Raw genomic sequence first — 15,870 nt, 5'->3', positions numbered from 1 at the left:
TCAAGTTAACATGGTTCAAAATATGTCAACTTCAAATTTTGATTTTATCTCAGAAACAAGTAAGCACACTGACTGGAAGCAAATTTCAATAGGATACTTTATAGCATGTTTTCCTCATTTAAAAGAAGTAATAGTTAAATTAAACCATAAATAACGTTTTAAACTCGTTTTGTAGTAAAATACAGTTTTATCGAATATTCCACTACAAAATAGCAACTGAGGCGTACGGGAGGGGGGGGCGGAAGGGGTCCGATACGCGAATTTCGTGTGGGGAACCCCGGAACGACACAGTCGACGTTGACCTGAATACACGCGTTGATATGATGTATGTCCATCTGAACTGTGATAGTAATCGAAACAGTCTTAACCACCCTCGCGCAGTATTTTGAAACGAGAACGTTCAAACTTTCGACTGCACTCCCAATAAGTCTTCGAATTTCATTTTCACAGTTGCCATCTCGCATAGTGAAGGAAAATTGCTAAAAGGTAGGTAACTTAATTCAAATGAGATATTTTTCTTCAATTATGCTCATAGAGCAACAATAACAAGGGAATTTCCCACTACACTAGTTACGCGAAACGAATGTAGGCCCCTAGACGTATCACGGAAGTACAGTACTTCCGTAGGAAACATACAGTACAGTACATGAAGGCCTAACTTGAGCTTATTACAAATTCATTCTTTGTTGTTGTCCATGAAAAAGTTTCATTGGGCAGATTACTTAAACCATGCATTGTACGAAAGTAAATCTTTCACAGATGTATAGTCTGAAACATTTCCTTCCTTTGCAGATGAGATGGCTGAACCAAACATTGTGGCTGAGTTTTCAACCATTTCAGGTACTGATGAAGAACTTGCAAAGTATTACCTGACAGAAAATGGAAATGACCTTGAGGTGAGTATAAAATGTTGCCAACCCCTGCATTGGTAAAGCTGTCAACTTAAAGGAGGAGGAGGGGATTTTAATATCTACATTCAACATTTTCAAATGTTTCCTTTTAAATATACTTTAAAAGCGTGGGGAATTGTTCTTGTTGTCAGTGTAATTTTCTGGTCACAAATGATTTTACTTCATAGACAATAGTTGCCACCAGGGTTGTCACCAGACCATTTTTAGAGTCGGGTAGTTTGTGATCCGCTGGGTTAATTACAGTTAAGCTGCGTTTTGCACTGAATCGCGCTAATCTTTACCAAGTTACTTAATTGGCGGTACTGTAGGCTACTTTGTGCCGGGCGGTAAGGCTGAAATTGACCTTGAGTACCGGGCGGAAATTTTGAGAGCTGGGTAGCACCGCCCGGCGTGGTGACAACCCTGGTTGCCACATTGTCATTGTTGCTGCTATGGCTTTGTTATTTAAATAAAAGTGCCAGATGCGCTTTTGAGTTACCATAAGAATTTCAAATCATATTTGGTACTATTCGTGCAGTATTAAATAAAATAATAACATTTCACCATGATTTACACTACGTTCTTTTTTAGCCAAACTTTTAGCCCATTCGCAGGGGTCAAACAATGAAAAAGTCGAACAAATGTGTATATATTCTGAGTATGTGTACAAAACATTTATCATATGTACGCATGGGCAGCTGTATTAACCTTCCGAACATCAAACGGTCCCATTTTTGTTGGATTACATCACCCTGTTTAATGTAAACTGTTTGCCTATAAAGTTTGATATTATGTTACCAACAGAGGGCACTCAACATGTTCTTTGCTAACCAGTCGTGTCAAGATGATGTCATAATACTGGAGGATGAAGACAGTCCAGAGAGAAGAGTTCAGTCAGAACCAGTAGCAGCGGAAGAGTCTGATGAGGATGTTATCTGCCTGGATGATACCATGGAAACAGAGGCTGCGAGTAGCAGGTGAGGTATAAACTGTACATTAAGTTAAAGGGTGTGAAGACTCGCGCACAAAGAAACGTCTCATGCCGGTTATCTGACCTAGTTTCGACTGAGGTGTAACAGAAGTGTTAGACACCACCATCGATCCCAGAAAATACACACACAGCTTGCTACCGTCGGTAATTAGACACTAGTGTACAGTCACTAAGTACATGCAGCTAAGGTCAATATCCATAAACACAGTGTAAAGAGCAGCAATGGACATCTCAGGTCTAGATAAAAGATAACAAGGTATCACGTTTCATTACTGTCTGCATTTTGTAGCAATAAGAAAAAAACTTTACTTGCAAGCAACGGAAAGTTAACTTTTTCACAGGGCGGCACGCGGTTTGGGGCAAGTCTTCAATGCCTTTAATATTTATTGAGTTAAAAATCATAATAAACCATGATTTTAATGCAAAAAGACTCACAGAGGCAACATATATCACTTACCAACCTTGATTTAAATACGTTTGTAAAAAACGACTGGACCCATTAAGTATGCCAACCTTTTACTTTTGTTAAACATGACGCCGCCATATTCTCGAATGGTATTGTCCAGAACAAAACAGGAGGCGATGATTGGAACATAATCCATTTATTTTTCTTAAATTTGTGCAGCTTGTTTTGGGGTTTATTTTTATTAATTTGATAAAGCAATGAATAAGCAAGTCAATGAATCCAAAATGAATTACATAAAGTTGTTTCATTGCATTGGTCCCACAGCAGATGTTTAATAGGTACAGGCCTACCCCAAAATCTATGCCTTTCCAATAGAAATTATATATAACACGTAGCCGCTTTCATTGAAATATATCATTCATATGTTAGATCTCCTAGATTTATTCAAATATGAGCCTCCTTTGTCAGAAATGTGTTATGTTATTTGTTAATCATATTAATGTCAAAATTACTAGAGGCTGAATCTTACACCATTGTGACCAGGAAGAAATGATAGTTCATAGAGTATGGAACTACGCACATGTACTAATGACTTGAGTGAACATACGTCGCACGATTCTTAGGTTTGAAATCCTTGAACGGGGGGATTTCAGGCCAACTTCACTCATTCCCTTCAATGGGGATGTCCAGCCATGTCCTAAATCAACAGAGGGTGCGGTCATATCGGTCCTACAGTATCTAGATCTGCGGAACTGGACAAGCTGCAGTCTCTGAAATCACTGAGAGTTACTTTCAGGAATCTCTGATGGACACTTCTGGGCAAAGTACCCACACATTCCCTAATTTACACATAGTGTGACATATATTTGAGCTTACATATGGTGTTTATCACTCATAACTAGCAAATTTTTATCACAAAACATGTCGTCCACCGTTCACTTGGCAAATTTACACACATGTGTCTGATCGTCATCCAATCAGAAAGCTTCTGTGACGTTTTCTCAATCATTCCTGTTGCAATTTTGATGTACCGAAGTAACAAATTATGTCTCTATAGGTACAGTTACACCTTCTCTATTATTTTATCGGTCAAGTCTGCCACCAGGTGATTGTAGCAAATTGTGCAATGTCCAGTTCAGCTTGGGAGGCAATTTTTTTGTTTTTTCTTTGTCATCAGTTCCGCAGGTCTGCCCATCTCTGACACCCGGTCAGCAGGTGACCGGCATCTGAAATTAATAAGCTGGAACATCGAAGGATTGGAAAAGGAAATGCTGAAAGAGAGGACTGTTGCTGTTATTAATACTCTCAAAAGGTAAAAAAAAAAATATGAAAAAATTAAAAAATTAATGGTCATAATGAATAGCTTAAGTAGCTGTTAAGTGTACAGAGAAATAACTGTTGCTCTATGATATATATTCAAAATACAATTCATTCTAATTTGTTGTTTTTACTTCCTGATAATGAATGAATCTGTGAATGAAGAAACAGAATGTCCAAGGCAAGTTTTTCTAATATTGTTCTTGTATATGCAAGGAACCCCTTATACTGGTGAGCAGAGAAAGTAATAAGGTCACTACCTTTGCTTAAAGGCATTGAAGACTCGCTCCAAACCGTGTGTCGACCTCTGAGCAAAAGTTAACTTTCCGTTGCTTGCAAGTGAAGTTTTGTTTGTGTCGCTACATAATGCAGAGAGTATTGACCGTAGCTGCATGTAGTGACTCCATGTACACTAGTGTCTAATTACCGACGGTAGCAAGCTGCGTGTGTACTTTCTGGGTTGGATGGTGGTGTCTAACACTTCTGTTACACCTCATTCGAAACTAGGTCAGATTACCGGCATCAGACGTTTCTTTGTGCGCCAGTCTTCAATGCCTCTAAATTAAAGATAACACAACTATCATCATTATATGTCGGATGTCTGTGTGATGAACAGAGCTGAGAAAAAAATATTCCTCCGTTTGAGAGATATCTTGGTTTAAGATTCTGCGTCTAGTGGCCGTGTTTTTTTTTTAAATCTGTGTTGTGGAGGTTCCTCTAGGATCGTAGGCCTTTTCCTTTCTTTTTGTAATTCTTTGGAACCATATTTAGCATATTTAATTGACGTATATTGCAAAACTCATTTCCATGACAAAGCAAAAACAACAAAAAACACATTGTAATAAATGAATCAGAAGATACAACAAACTCGAAACATGATTTTGTCAAATTGAAAGACTCAACTGCTCAAATCTTCCTCCTTTTGCAGGAAGGAGCATTATCATTTGAGATATCTCCGAGATGGAATAATATTTTACTCAGCTGTGTGGGGAAGTTTATTTACCACAAAATGGTTGGGTTGGTGCCTCATTTAAGTGACAGACCATTGCCATAGAAAGTGCTATCAGTGCAGGTTGCATTACAGTACCACTTTGTGCATTGGTTGCACAGTAGATTCAGAACTATAAGTGCAGGTGGCATTGCAGTACCACTTCTTGCATTGGTTGCTACAGTAGATTCAGTACTTCCAGTGATTCTCTGAATTACCACACAACCCATGCAATCAAATTGTTAGTTTTAACAGCATAACTTTGCTTGGAAGAGAAAATTATTCTTTTCTTATTCTTGTAACATGTTTACTATTTATTAATGTTCGTTAAAGACAAATGGTGTTCAGTTTTAGTCCTCCGCTGTGGTTCAACGTGAAACAAAAACACAAACAATTATAGCATTAAAGTATTATAGTATTATGTGAGCAATCCTTTAACAGGATTTAGTATTTGAAAGGAGTTTCTGGTGGATGAAGTTTGAAAAGTTGCTGAATCTGTAGGCAAAAATGCCCCCCCCCACCCTTCTCTCCTCACTTCCCCCATCCCACATTTGAAAGGTCTAGAACAAGCTATTGTATTTTCATTTCTAACATTGCTTCAAAAGTTAAATCTTCTTATTATGTGAGACTGGTGAATGTTTCCTTAGATTTTGCATGTTAAGCAATGTACAATTTTATTCAAAAAGTACAAATATTGTATTAAATTTTGAGAAATTTTGAAAAGTGTTAATTCTTCATTCTTAAATTACTATTTTTTGTAAATTCTTCAGTTTGATCACTTAAAGCTTGCTCTCACGTATTTTTTTTTCTGTTTTATTGAAGAGAATCACCAGATGTAGTATTTCTACAAGAAGTCATTCCACTTTCTTTGAATATGCTGCAGGAGCGATTCTGCGATTCCTATCACGTCTTCCCCGGAGGCAAGTTTGCTTATTTCACTGCGATACTCTTGAAGAAGGAAACTTTTCATCTGGAGACTGTGTTAGTGGAACCATTCCCAAACTCTCAAATGCTTCGGAATTTAATAATTGCCAAGGTACAAAGTGCTTTCATGTCTCAGCTTCAAAAAACCCATCTTCCAAATACTTTTTTCTTCGGAAAAACTGTGCTATGATTTCCCTTGGTGAAGAACCCATAAATTTGTTAAGGGCTAACATCACCCAGATGTTTATTCTACTCCTTTGATCCAATTCAAAGATATCTCCAGTTGCTAAAACTAATATCAACACTTTGATAATATTCCAAATATTGAAAGTTTTAATATCCAGGAATTCATTTCTTCCAAAGCAGGTAGACCTTGACATGGTGTAATTTATGTACAAAGTTATGAAATTATACAAACCTCTAAAAGTTGTGTATTATTTATCAATTCATCGAAAACTAAGTTTTTCCACTGTGGGTACGGGATATATTGTTAAAGTGTTTGCACAAGTTATTATATGCATCAGAAATTGTCGCAGAAACTCTGTCAGTTGTCGGTGTAGTGATAAATTGCAGCCACGACATGAATTGTCTCCAACTAACTTAATAAATGTTTTAATCTAATCCATTATCCAAATTCCAGGCAAAGCGTTTTTTTGATATTAATGATGGATAACCCCCCAAATGCAACATCAGTTTACCAGTTAAGCATATATACACTGATATATATATCTGATATATATAGATATCTGATTTACAGGTTGAGAGGAGATATCATTTGAAAGTTATCACAAGCACACATAAAACAATTTAACAATATTTACATGTATAGTTGGGATGTCACAGATTCACTTTTGTCCCCAAGACAGACCAAATTATTTTTTGTGGCCTATATTGCTGGGTCCTGCTTTGCTTCCTAGCAATAATCTATGTTAAATATGACAAACCTCTTATAAAGCTTTAAGTACATATAATGCAAGTCAGCTTTCATGCATTTTGATGCGGGGGGGGGGGGGGAGTTACTGGGACATGGGCCTAAAAGTCTTTTAGATCGCTAATGTATACTTTTTGGTAGTTTTGTCATAGCCGGTCCAGAAAGCCTGCTATATATGGAATCTTTGCTTAGTACTTAAATATCGCAATATTTTATTCTTAAAGCAGTATCGTTAACTGCAAATCTTGACTGGTTTGAACTTTGAGAGATTTTTTTTTTACTTAGGCCTAAATGAAAATGCTTCTTCATGCATTGAATCTGGTCAGCTAATTCATACTTTATGAGTACCTTGCATTACATGATGCAGGCTCATGTGAGCCAATGCTTCGCTTCTCGTGTTTTACATTTGGTTTCCTTTCTTTACAATTCATCAGGCAAAGTGTCAAGGAATTTCCTTGCAGCTGATGACATCACACATTGAGAGTATGGCTAACCAATCAGAAGAGAGAAAATCCCAGCTGAGGAGTATATTTGCCCGCATGACTGGTGCTGGTACTGACACTGTGTCCATCTTTGGTGGAGACACCAACGCTAAAGACAGAGAGGTACGCAGTCATGCAGAAGCTTCAGTGTGAGGAGTCGGTTGGTTTGATGCCGGTCCCACTCAGTAGAGTTTTATATATTGAAATAAACAAAAAATGATTATTTTATGTCAAACTAAGCATGAAGGAAGTCAACTTCTGAAAATAAGTTTTAATTCAAAATTAGTGAGTGTGAAAGTAAAATGTCCAATCAGCAGTGGCTTGGTTTGGTATAGTTTGATACGGTATGATTGATGACTTAGCCTTAGGGTAGGTTTAGTTGGATGAGGTATTGTTTGGTATGGTAAATCACTTCGTTTGACATAATAAGAAGTGGTATTCTTAAGTATAGATAATGGATTGATGTTGGTTTACTGAAATCTGGTTTGGTATTGTTAATAGCTTTGTGCATTACAGTTAAATGGGGTGTGGTTTGGTTATGGTTAATGACTTGATGTGTTACAGTTAGATACAGTATAGTATGTTATGGTTAATGCTTTGGTTTCGATATAGGTAGATATGTAATTGTTAATAACTCAGGTTGGTTAGTTAAATCTGGTGTGGTTTGGTATGGTTAATAGCTTGCATTACAGTCAGATGTGGTATTACATGGTATGGTCAATGGCTTGATTTGGTGTTGCTAGATATGATATGGTATTGGGATGTTTTGGGCTTGGTATGGTATGGTATGGTATGGTATGGATTTGATGGTATGACAAGGTGTGGGTTTTGTTTATGATATTACACTGTGATATAACATTGTATTGTATGACATGGTATGATGTAGCATGGTATGGCATTGCCTTGTATGGTATTGGTTCGGATAGACATGGGGTGGGGAAGGAGGGGGGGTTGGAATTATCGCACCACTTATCCACATGAAATGAACAAGCTAAATGTTGTTACATCTCATGTACGGAGCAAAGGTTTTTTTTTTCACTTTTCCTGCATTGAATAGATATTTATTTAAAAAACTTAAATTCAATACCTCTATCATCCGTCTATCGGTCTGTTTTCTATTCTCTTCTGTCTTTCAGATATTTGACTTAGCACGAGAAAGGAGTGACATTGAGGATGTTTGGGAAACGGTAGGCTCACCTCCTGAGAGCCGATTTACGTGGGACATGTCACAGAACGACAACCTCAATATGAACGGGGGGAAACCAAGGCTACGTTACGATAGAGTCTACCTCCATCAGAAGACGAAGAGTTTATCACCGGTGAACTTCAGCCTGATCGGGAAAGAGAGGTTGGCGTGTGGAATGTTTGCCAGTGATCATTGGGGTATATTGACAGACTTTAAAGTACATCAAGACTCTACGTCAGCTTCCAGGGGTACCTGAACCAGCGCAGTTTCAGAGAAAAGCAAATGTTATGTTTCTTATTGACCTGCTTGAAGTGGCAATAGAAAGCTATTTTACAGGGAAAAGTAGTCGGTTATGCAAAAAGTAACCAGAAAGAGACAGATGTTTTCACCAAGACATTTCCGGCAGCTCGAAGCCGATTTCTGGACGATTCAGAAAACATGGAATTTTATATCCTGATTCACTAGTGACCAGACTGAACTGAAACTATAAAGTTAGCTAAAAGAGGAAGAGAGAGGTACTGTAGAAGCAACCTGTATGAGAGGCGTGCTCATTCAAACTTTCGGGGTAGCTTCAAGCAGCTTTCTGATCAGGTGTCGTAGCACTATTTCTTGACTCTGATAACTTCCTTCACAAGCTAATCGATTCACTTTTTTTGCCAATTGGTATTCTGTTTTAAATGTTATGACAACATCTGCAGAGAGATGTGCTATACAGAAAGATTTAACCTAACCACATTAATAGTTTTTCTACAGTTCAAACTTTTTTGTGAAAAAGAAAAAAGTCTATTACTGCCAAAACTTTTTGTATACTGCTGAGCTTAAAAAGTCGGTTTATTTTCTTTTTGGTTACGGTGATAAACGTAACCTTTGCATTCATGACGGCGTAGCTGTGTGTGTGTGTGCGTTTGTGACGCCCAGCTTGTAAACACGATATCTGAAGAAGAGAAGGTCGGACCAATTCATGTTTGGTGTGTTGAAGTACAACATTGAGTACAAGAATCCTATTGTTTTTGGTGGAGGTCAAAGGTCATTCGGGGTCATTATGGGTCAAATTGTCAGAACCATGTTTCACACAATATTTCAACAAGGACAGATGTCATATTTACTATGTTTATGTATCACATTTAGTACAAGAAGCCTGTTGTTAACGTCAATAGTCATTTCAGGACAGCCTGTGTCATGTTAATTTATTGTTTATCACATCACACTGCTTTCTCACTGTATTACTAAGATTAAGTATGTTGTACACCCTCACTATACATCATGTCAGATTCATGATTTAAACTGCTCATGTTACATCATCGGAACCACAATGCATTTTTGCATTCTGGTTTCACTAAGTTTAAGTAAAGTCACTAACAGTGAATTTTCTTGACTCGAGACAAGCCATTGGCTGAAGTTATTGAATTATCTCTATGGACAAAAAATATTATAATTTTCACGTTTAACATTTAACATTTGGTGACAATTGTCCATGATGCATTGAAATACAAAAGGGTACTGTTTTTTGCTTCCTAAGAAAGACTTTCATCAATATTTTATTTTATCACCTTTTAACGATCATTCCAAAGTCATTGCAGGATAACATCATACATGGTTGTAAAAATTAAGAAGGAAAACATGATATGCTAGACTTTACGCTAACTTTATAGAATTATTAATATAATAATTATGTTATACCAAACCTAATTACTCAACCCCCTTTCCACAAATTTGAACAGTTTTCAGCCACCTTTGGCTTTGTGTCTGCATGTGTTACTATCCTACACCCCCATCGAGATCATTACACTGTTACCATTCCATTTGAAACTTATTGTTTTCAATCTCTTCGAAATAAAATCTTGGGCAGTATATTTCATTGATTTATTTTTATTTTTTTGTTTCCTTGCTGGGACCCTGTAGTCAGGTTTTTGTGCGTTTTGCGACACTAGCTTGGGTCCGTGATATCTCCACTGCGGAGTGATGGATATTTGTCAATCTTGCGTAACCTGGTGTTTTCCATGTTACCAAGAATACTCGATCGCAATCAGTCGTAATTAATGTCATTAACAGTTTAATTAATGTTAGAGATGTGTGTGTGTATTCAATCAAAGATTAATCGAGAATATATAAGCCATATCTCCTGCTGGTCACAGGAAAGCATACTATCTCGGATGTTTCATTCTGCTCCAAATCAAATAATATTCCCTTACATAAATACGGTTATGCAAACAACCAATGTTTCATCACCATGCAATATTAAAGTATTGTTTGTTTTTTTGTGTGGATGCGTTTTGTACGGAAGCGTAGAAGGGACATGGTGATGAAAGAGAAACAAACTCGTCAAAATGACAAAATTCAAAACGTCAATTTTCAGATTTTTGTTATTTTGATGAGTTATTGTATCTCGGCAAAACGTCAATTTTCAGATTTTTGTCAGTTTGACGACTTTTTGTATCTCGGCAAAACGTCAATTTTCAGATTTTTGTCATTTTGTAGTTTTGCGACACTAGCTTAGGTCCGCGATAACTCCACTACGGAGTGATGGATATTTGTCAATCTTGCGTAACCTGGTGTTTTCCATGTTACCGGGAATACTCGCTCACAATCAGTCATAAAATCAGTCATAATTAACTGTCAAGTTAAATTAATGTTAGAGATGTGTGTGTATTCAGTTCAAGATTAATCGAGAATATGTAATCCATATCTCCTGCCGATGTTTCCTTCTGCTCCAAATCAAATAATATTCCCTTACATAAATACGGTTATGCAAACAACCAATGTTTCATCACCATGCAATATTAAAAATATTGTTTGTTTAGCTTTCTTTGCTGAACAAAGGTCTTATGAAGAACATTGTCCTACTCACTCTAATATAACATTAGAAATCATGAAAATAGCTGCAACTCCCATCAAAGTCCATCCAAGATTGTCCATTTCAAAAGTCTTTTATTAATTCTAGTTACATTTATGAATAAAGATTAATTAAGTATGCACATTGACGATGTAAAAGGAATGACTGTCTAATTTTCTGTTATGTTATTCCTTTGTTCTTACAACCTTCGTTTCAAGGACACTGAACACAGGTTTGTGACCTAAGGCAATTTTTGTTGTTGAAATATTTTATTGTCTTCTTTGAAAAGAGGGACATGATATTATTTAATGATGATAATATATATGGGCTTGTAATTAAGGGTATTAACTTATTAACGGGCTAAAATAAGAAATTGTGATGAGCGCAATACTCCACGTCATAGTTTGAACATATATAATGAGTTTCCCAGTTTGATGAAAATTTCAAATGTGTATATCTTAGAAACAAAAAGAGCTTTTCGAAAAATTTCAACCGATTTTGAATGAGCTTATCACACACAATAAACGTACGAAAATGGGGCAAACCTTTAAAGCAAATAGTTGAGGACTTTTTATCTTCGGCTGCTGTATTCAAAGTTCACAACACCGAGTTGTGGATTTATGAGCACCCTCCACTCTTAGATTTGTACGATTTCGAAAGGGAACGGGACGCGGCCATCCTTTAGATTCCACCCAATGTCGAAGCAACATCTCAGCCCCACCCCTACCCCCCCCCCCCCTCAGTATAAACTAAGTTGGTTGAACCCCACTCCTGATCCCGCAAATACGATTAATTAAGACTGATGACGCACGTATATCGATATCGCCGGTTATCTACTTAGTGCAGGCGTGCTGTACATGACTTGATTTGTAGATATAATTATAGTAACTGTTCGACTTCTGTAACTAATTAATTATTTTAATAAACTACTAACAATGCTCTGTCATTTGACTTTGTCATTTGACTTTCCATCGTCTGCTCATAATGTGAACGCGTTCTGGATCACTTTTATCACCTCCCCTGGGGGGGGGCAGGGGAACAAGATCCTGATCCACCTTGCGTTCTTGAATGTAATCGAGGCCTTTATATATATAAATAAATATATATATATATATATATATATATATATATATATATATATATATATATATATATATATATATATATATATATATATATATATATTTATATTTATATATATATATTTATATAAATTTATATATATACATATGTGTATGTATATTATGTTGTTTCACTCATTGAGCAAGTGGAAAGGGGTGGTGGGAGATTTAAGGTTTAAGTAAATTTGTTGAGAAGACGGCGGGTTGAATGTTGTGGATATAATAACTAACGCGAGATAAATTCTAGTATGATAACTGAACATTGACCCCTCGATAAATCCGTTTCCTAGGACGTTACTTTTGTAAATAATACAAAAAATATGTGTGGGTAGAGATTGGATTCTTCTGTTTGTTCAAGGAAAGGAGAGATGATCCTTTTATACCTGCAGTATTCTTCATATAGGTTAGATGGCAGAAAAATACCTACTCTTTATCTTTCCGTTAGTAAATAGAACTGACCAGTTCTCTAATAGTTGGACTTCCGCCTATATTTCCGCCCACTAATCTTTTCATTGAGTCTAAAGTTAAAGGCTACCGACCATGTCATCCAAATGGCAATGAACTATAGACTGAACTAGGTGCTCTGTTTGAGATGTTCAGTCACCCGTAAGTGAGTTTAGATTTCTCTCGTGACAATGTATATGCCTATACAAACTTTAAACCCCCATACGTAGATTACTAAATTTCAACCGACAAACAGACAGTCTATATGTTTCTGCTCGCTAAATACATATCAAAGCTAAATAAAAAATTAACGTTTTTTTATTCTGTTACTATTTTTTTATTCTGTTACTTTTATATATTGTTACTTTAATATTATATTCAATATCAATGAAAAATTCCTTTAGTCACTCTGATGATCTCTATACGTTTTATAAAGTTTTTATCTCGAGAATCATCTAACGGGGGAAATGGGGAGGGGGTCGGGGAGAGGTTGGGGTGGAGGGCAGTTAGGTTTCTTATGGTAAGGACTTGGGATGGAGGAGTGGATAGGGAGAAATGCTCCCAATATTTGTATTGCTAACGTTGAGAAAGTGGATAAGGGTAAGTGGTGATAATTAATTCTGCATAATAGTGCATATATAGGGACTTTCTGGTGGCTGAAGTTTGTCGAAAATTTTATGAATCTTTAAGCGAAAACCATCACCTCATAGCACTTTGCATCGCAAAGATATAAATTTGAATATTGCATCTGGCAACAGCGGTATGGATGATGTCATCATCGGGGTATTTCAGTTGAAAATTTCTTGTTTTTTTTGTAATAATTTGTCAATCATTATCCACTGAGAGAGAAAAGGGCATTTTTATAAAAAGATACATTTTGATGAAATTCAAAGAACAGAGTACTTTGAGAGCTAAGCAAACTTACCAAATGCATCAGTTTTCAGGAATAAATCAATAGGAATATTTTACTAGCCTAAGTGAAGGGTTTTGAAGAACATCTGTTATGATGAAAACACCCACCCCCATATACTGTGATCCAACTTCCTGGAGTAGTTCAAGGTTCAAGGTTGCTTACGCCTATTAAATACCCCATTGACTAACACACTAAACCAAAAAAATTACTGTGGTTTCTATAAGTCTATAACTAGAAGTTATCACTATAGCTAAACGCTACCAGTCACTGGATAGATGACAAGTTGGCCATTCATCGCACCATCATTTTTTTTCCGTATCATGACCATGTAGATGTTTTGCTATGAGAACTTGACATTTTCGTCATTTGTAAGCAAACCACTTCACTCAGTAGTAAACAATTTTCGCTGCTCCTGGTAGGCCTAAGGTGGTCTAAAATTGCCTCAACTGACCCAATGAATGCACCACATATACTCCCATTCATGCATCTTCAGAAATTGATAACATATCAATAAAGATGTTCTCCCGCTGCTTTTTGGCACCTTGGGCGTATGGAAAGCCATTTTAACATTTAAAAAATTAAAAAATGGGAATTTTAGATATCTTAAATTGTTTCTTAATTTAGATATCTAAAATTCTATTTCAGATATCTAAAATTAAATGCGAGATATCTTAAATTTAATTCGAGATATCTGAAATTTTATTTCAGATATCTGAAATTGAATTCGAGATATCTAAAATAGATTTCGAGATATCTGAAATTATAATTCAGATATCTGGAATTGAATTCGAGATATCTGAAATTGAATTCGAGATATCCGAATTGAATTCGAAATATCTGAAATACTATTTCAGATATCTGAAATTGAATTCGAGATATCTGAAATTGAATTCGAAATATCTGAAATTGAATTCGAAATATCTGCAATTCTAATTCGAGATATCTGAAATTGAATTCCAGATATCTGAAATTGAATTCAAAATATCTGCAATTCTAATTCGAGATATCTGAAATTGAATTCCAGATATCTGAAATTGAGTTCCAGATATCTGTAATGCATATGCAGAAGTTCGTAGAAAGGCGCGAAAACTTAGCTACGGAAAAGTGACAGTACATAAGGTACAGGGGGCTGCCATCGTCGCGTCGACGTATGGGTGGGATTGAATCTAGCTTGCTTGCTTGCTGGCTAACATTAGGCCTATATACATTATATGCATATAATTAACTAGTTGTGGAATGAATTTGAGATATCTGAAATTATAGTTCAGATATCTAAAATTGACTTCGAGATATCTGCAATTGAATTCGAGATATCTGCCATTCTATTTCAGATATCTAAAATTGAATTCGGGATATCTGAAATTCTATTCAGATATCTGAAATAGAATTGCAGCTATCTTGAATACAATTTCAGATATCTCGTTTTTCGAGATATCTGAAATTGACTTTAAGATATCTGCAATTATTTGTAAATATCTTAAATAAATTGGAGATATCTGTAATTTACTTTGAGATATCTGTAATTTACTTTGAGATATCTGAAATTATTTCGAGATATCTGAAATTCCTTATTAAATGTTAAAACGGCTTTCCATACGGGCGGGTTGATGTATAGACTCTGTTGTTCATAAATGCCCGTGAAGTTCGTGAAGGACCTCCGCACATTAAAAAAAAAATCCCGTACATAATGCACGTGCAGATAGCGAATCATTTTACACAGTTAATTCGCATGGAGATTGATCATTGACCAAAATCAGTTCATGACTAAGTTAAGCTTGCTTCAAGTTCGCCTAGGTACTGCTTTCATCACTCTGTGAAATGGTTGTAAGGATAGCTTTGCTAATGTCATGGTTTCCCCCAATACATTTTGACATGTTGTCAAAATATCGAGCGTTTAGTGCATTTTCTATTCGCCAAAGCTAAATGCTAAAACATGAAAATGTTTTATCAAATTGTACCATGAAACAAACTTAGGAGTCAAAGCAAACATTGATTGTAACATGGCTGGTTAGTTATTGCACTAATGAGATGTAATGTGGGCAAAGTACAAACTTGAAATGTTGTCCCTGTGTGACCTTACTAAATTAATATTTAACGTTATTTCATTAACTTTTGATGAATAAAAAGTAGTTTCCCTTTACCAATTAACGGGGCAAAAGTCACATGACGTTGGGTGATCCGATTTGTTTCGAATTACTCGCTGGCAATATTTTTGTAATCCTCGAAAGGTATAACGCTACCATTAAAGAAGACTGACGTTGGAAATGTGGTAAACATTTTCAAAAAGTCACCACGTGACGTCTCGATAGTAACGAGTTAAGCTTAGTTTGCATTTCAAATAATTACCCAGCGTGTGTCAGTAGTGTAGAGAAGGGGGTCTTATGAAATATGGGTTTGAGAGGAGGGGTGGGGGTGGAGTGAGTTGAGGAGTGAGAATAACAGTT

The 15,870-nt window shown here is 36.1% G+C and overlaps 1 protein-coding gene across 1 annotated transcript; it reads left to right on the top strand.

Annotated features, from left to right (window-relative positions):
* The first annotated feature begins 291 nt into the window (after nucleotides 1-291).
* LOC139962731 (tyrosyl-DNA phosphodiesterase 2-like) lies at nucleotides 292-11,448 on the top strand. Its single transcript, XM_071962979.1, has 7 exons — nucleotides 292-486; nucleotides 793-896; nucleotides 1,695-1,867; nucleotides 3,465-3,599; nucleotides 5,415-5,628; nucleotides 6,882-7,052; nucleotides 8,066-11,448. The coding sequence occupies exons 2-7, from the start codon at nucleotides 798-800 to the stop codon at nucleotides 8,369-8,371; spliced, it is 1,098 nt and encodes a 365-aa protein (XP_071819080.1). The 5' UTR covers nucleotides 292-486; nucleotides 793-797; the 3' UTR covers nucleotides 8,372-11,448.
* Nucleotides 11,449-15,870: the final 4,422 nt, after the last annotated feature.

This window comes from Apostichopus japonicus, chromosome 21 (genome assembly GCF_037975245.1).
Source record: "Apostichopus japonicus isolate 1M-3 chromosome 21, ASM3797524v1, whole genome shotgun sequence".
NCBI lineage: Eukaryota > Metazoa > Echinodermata > Holothuroidea > Aspidochirotida > Stichopodidae > Apostichopus > Apostichopus japonicus.
The sequence above is the reverse complement of the archived record's forward strand: the minus strand, read 5'-3'. Positions and strand labels throughout refer to the sequence as shown.

Bases quoted from the DNA above. Each gene is read 5' to 3' on its own strand.
- LOC139962731 (XM_071962979.1), top strand. From the start codon at position 798: ATGGCTGAACCAAACATTGTGGCTGAGTTTTCAACCATTTCAGGTACT. The intron at 897-1,694 runs GTGAGTATAAAA...TGTTACCAACAG, and splicing joins AAAATGGAAATGACCTTGAG to AGGGCACTCAACATGTTCTT. The intron at 7,053-8,065 runs GTACGCAGTCAT...TCTGTCTTTCAG, and splicing joins CCAACGCTAAAGACAGAGAG to ATATTTGACTTAGCACGAGA.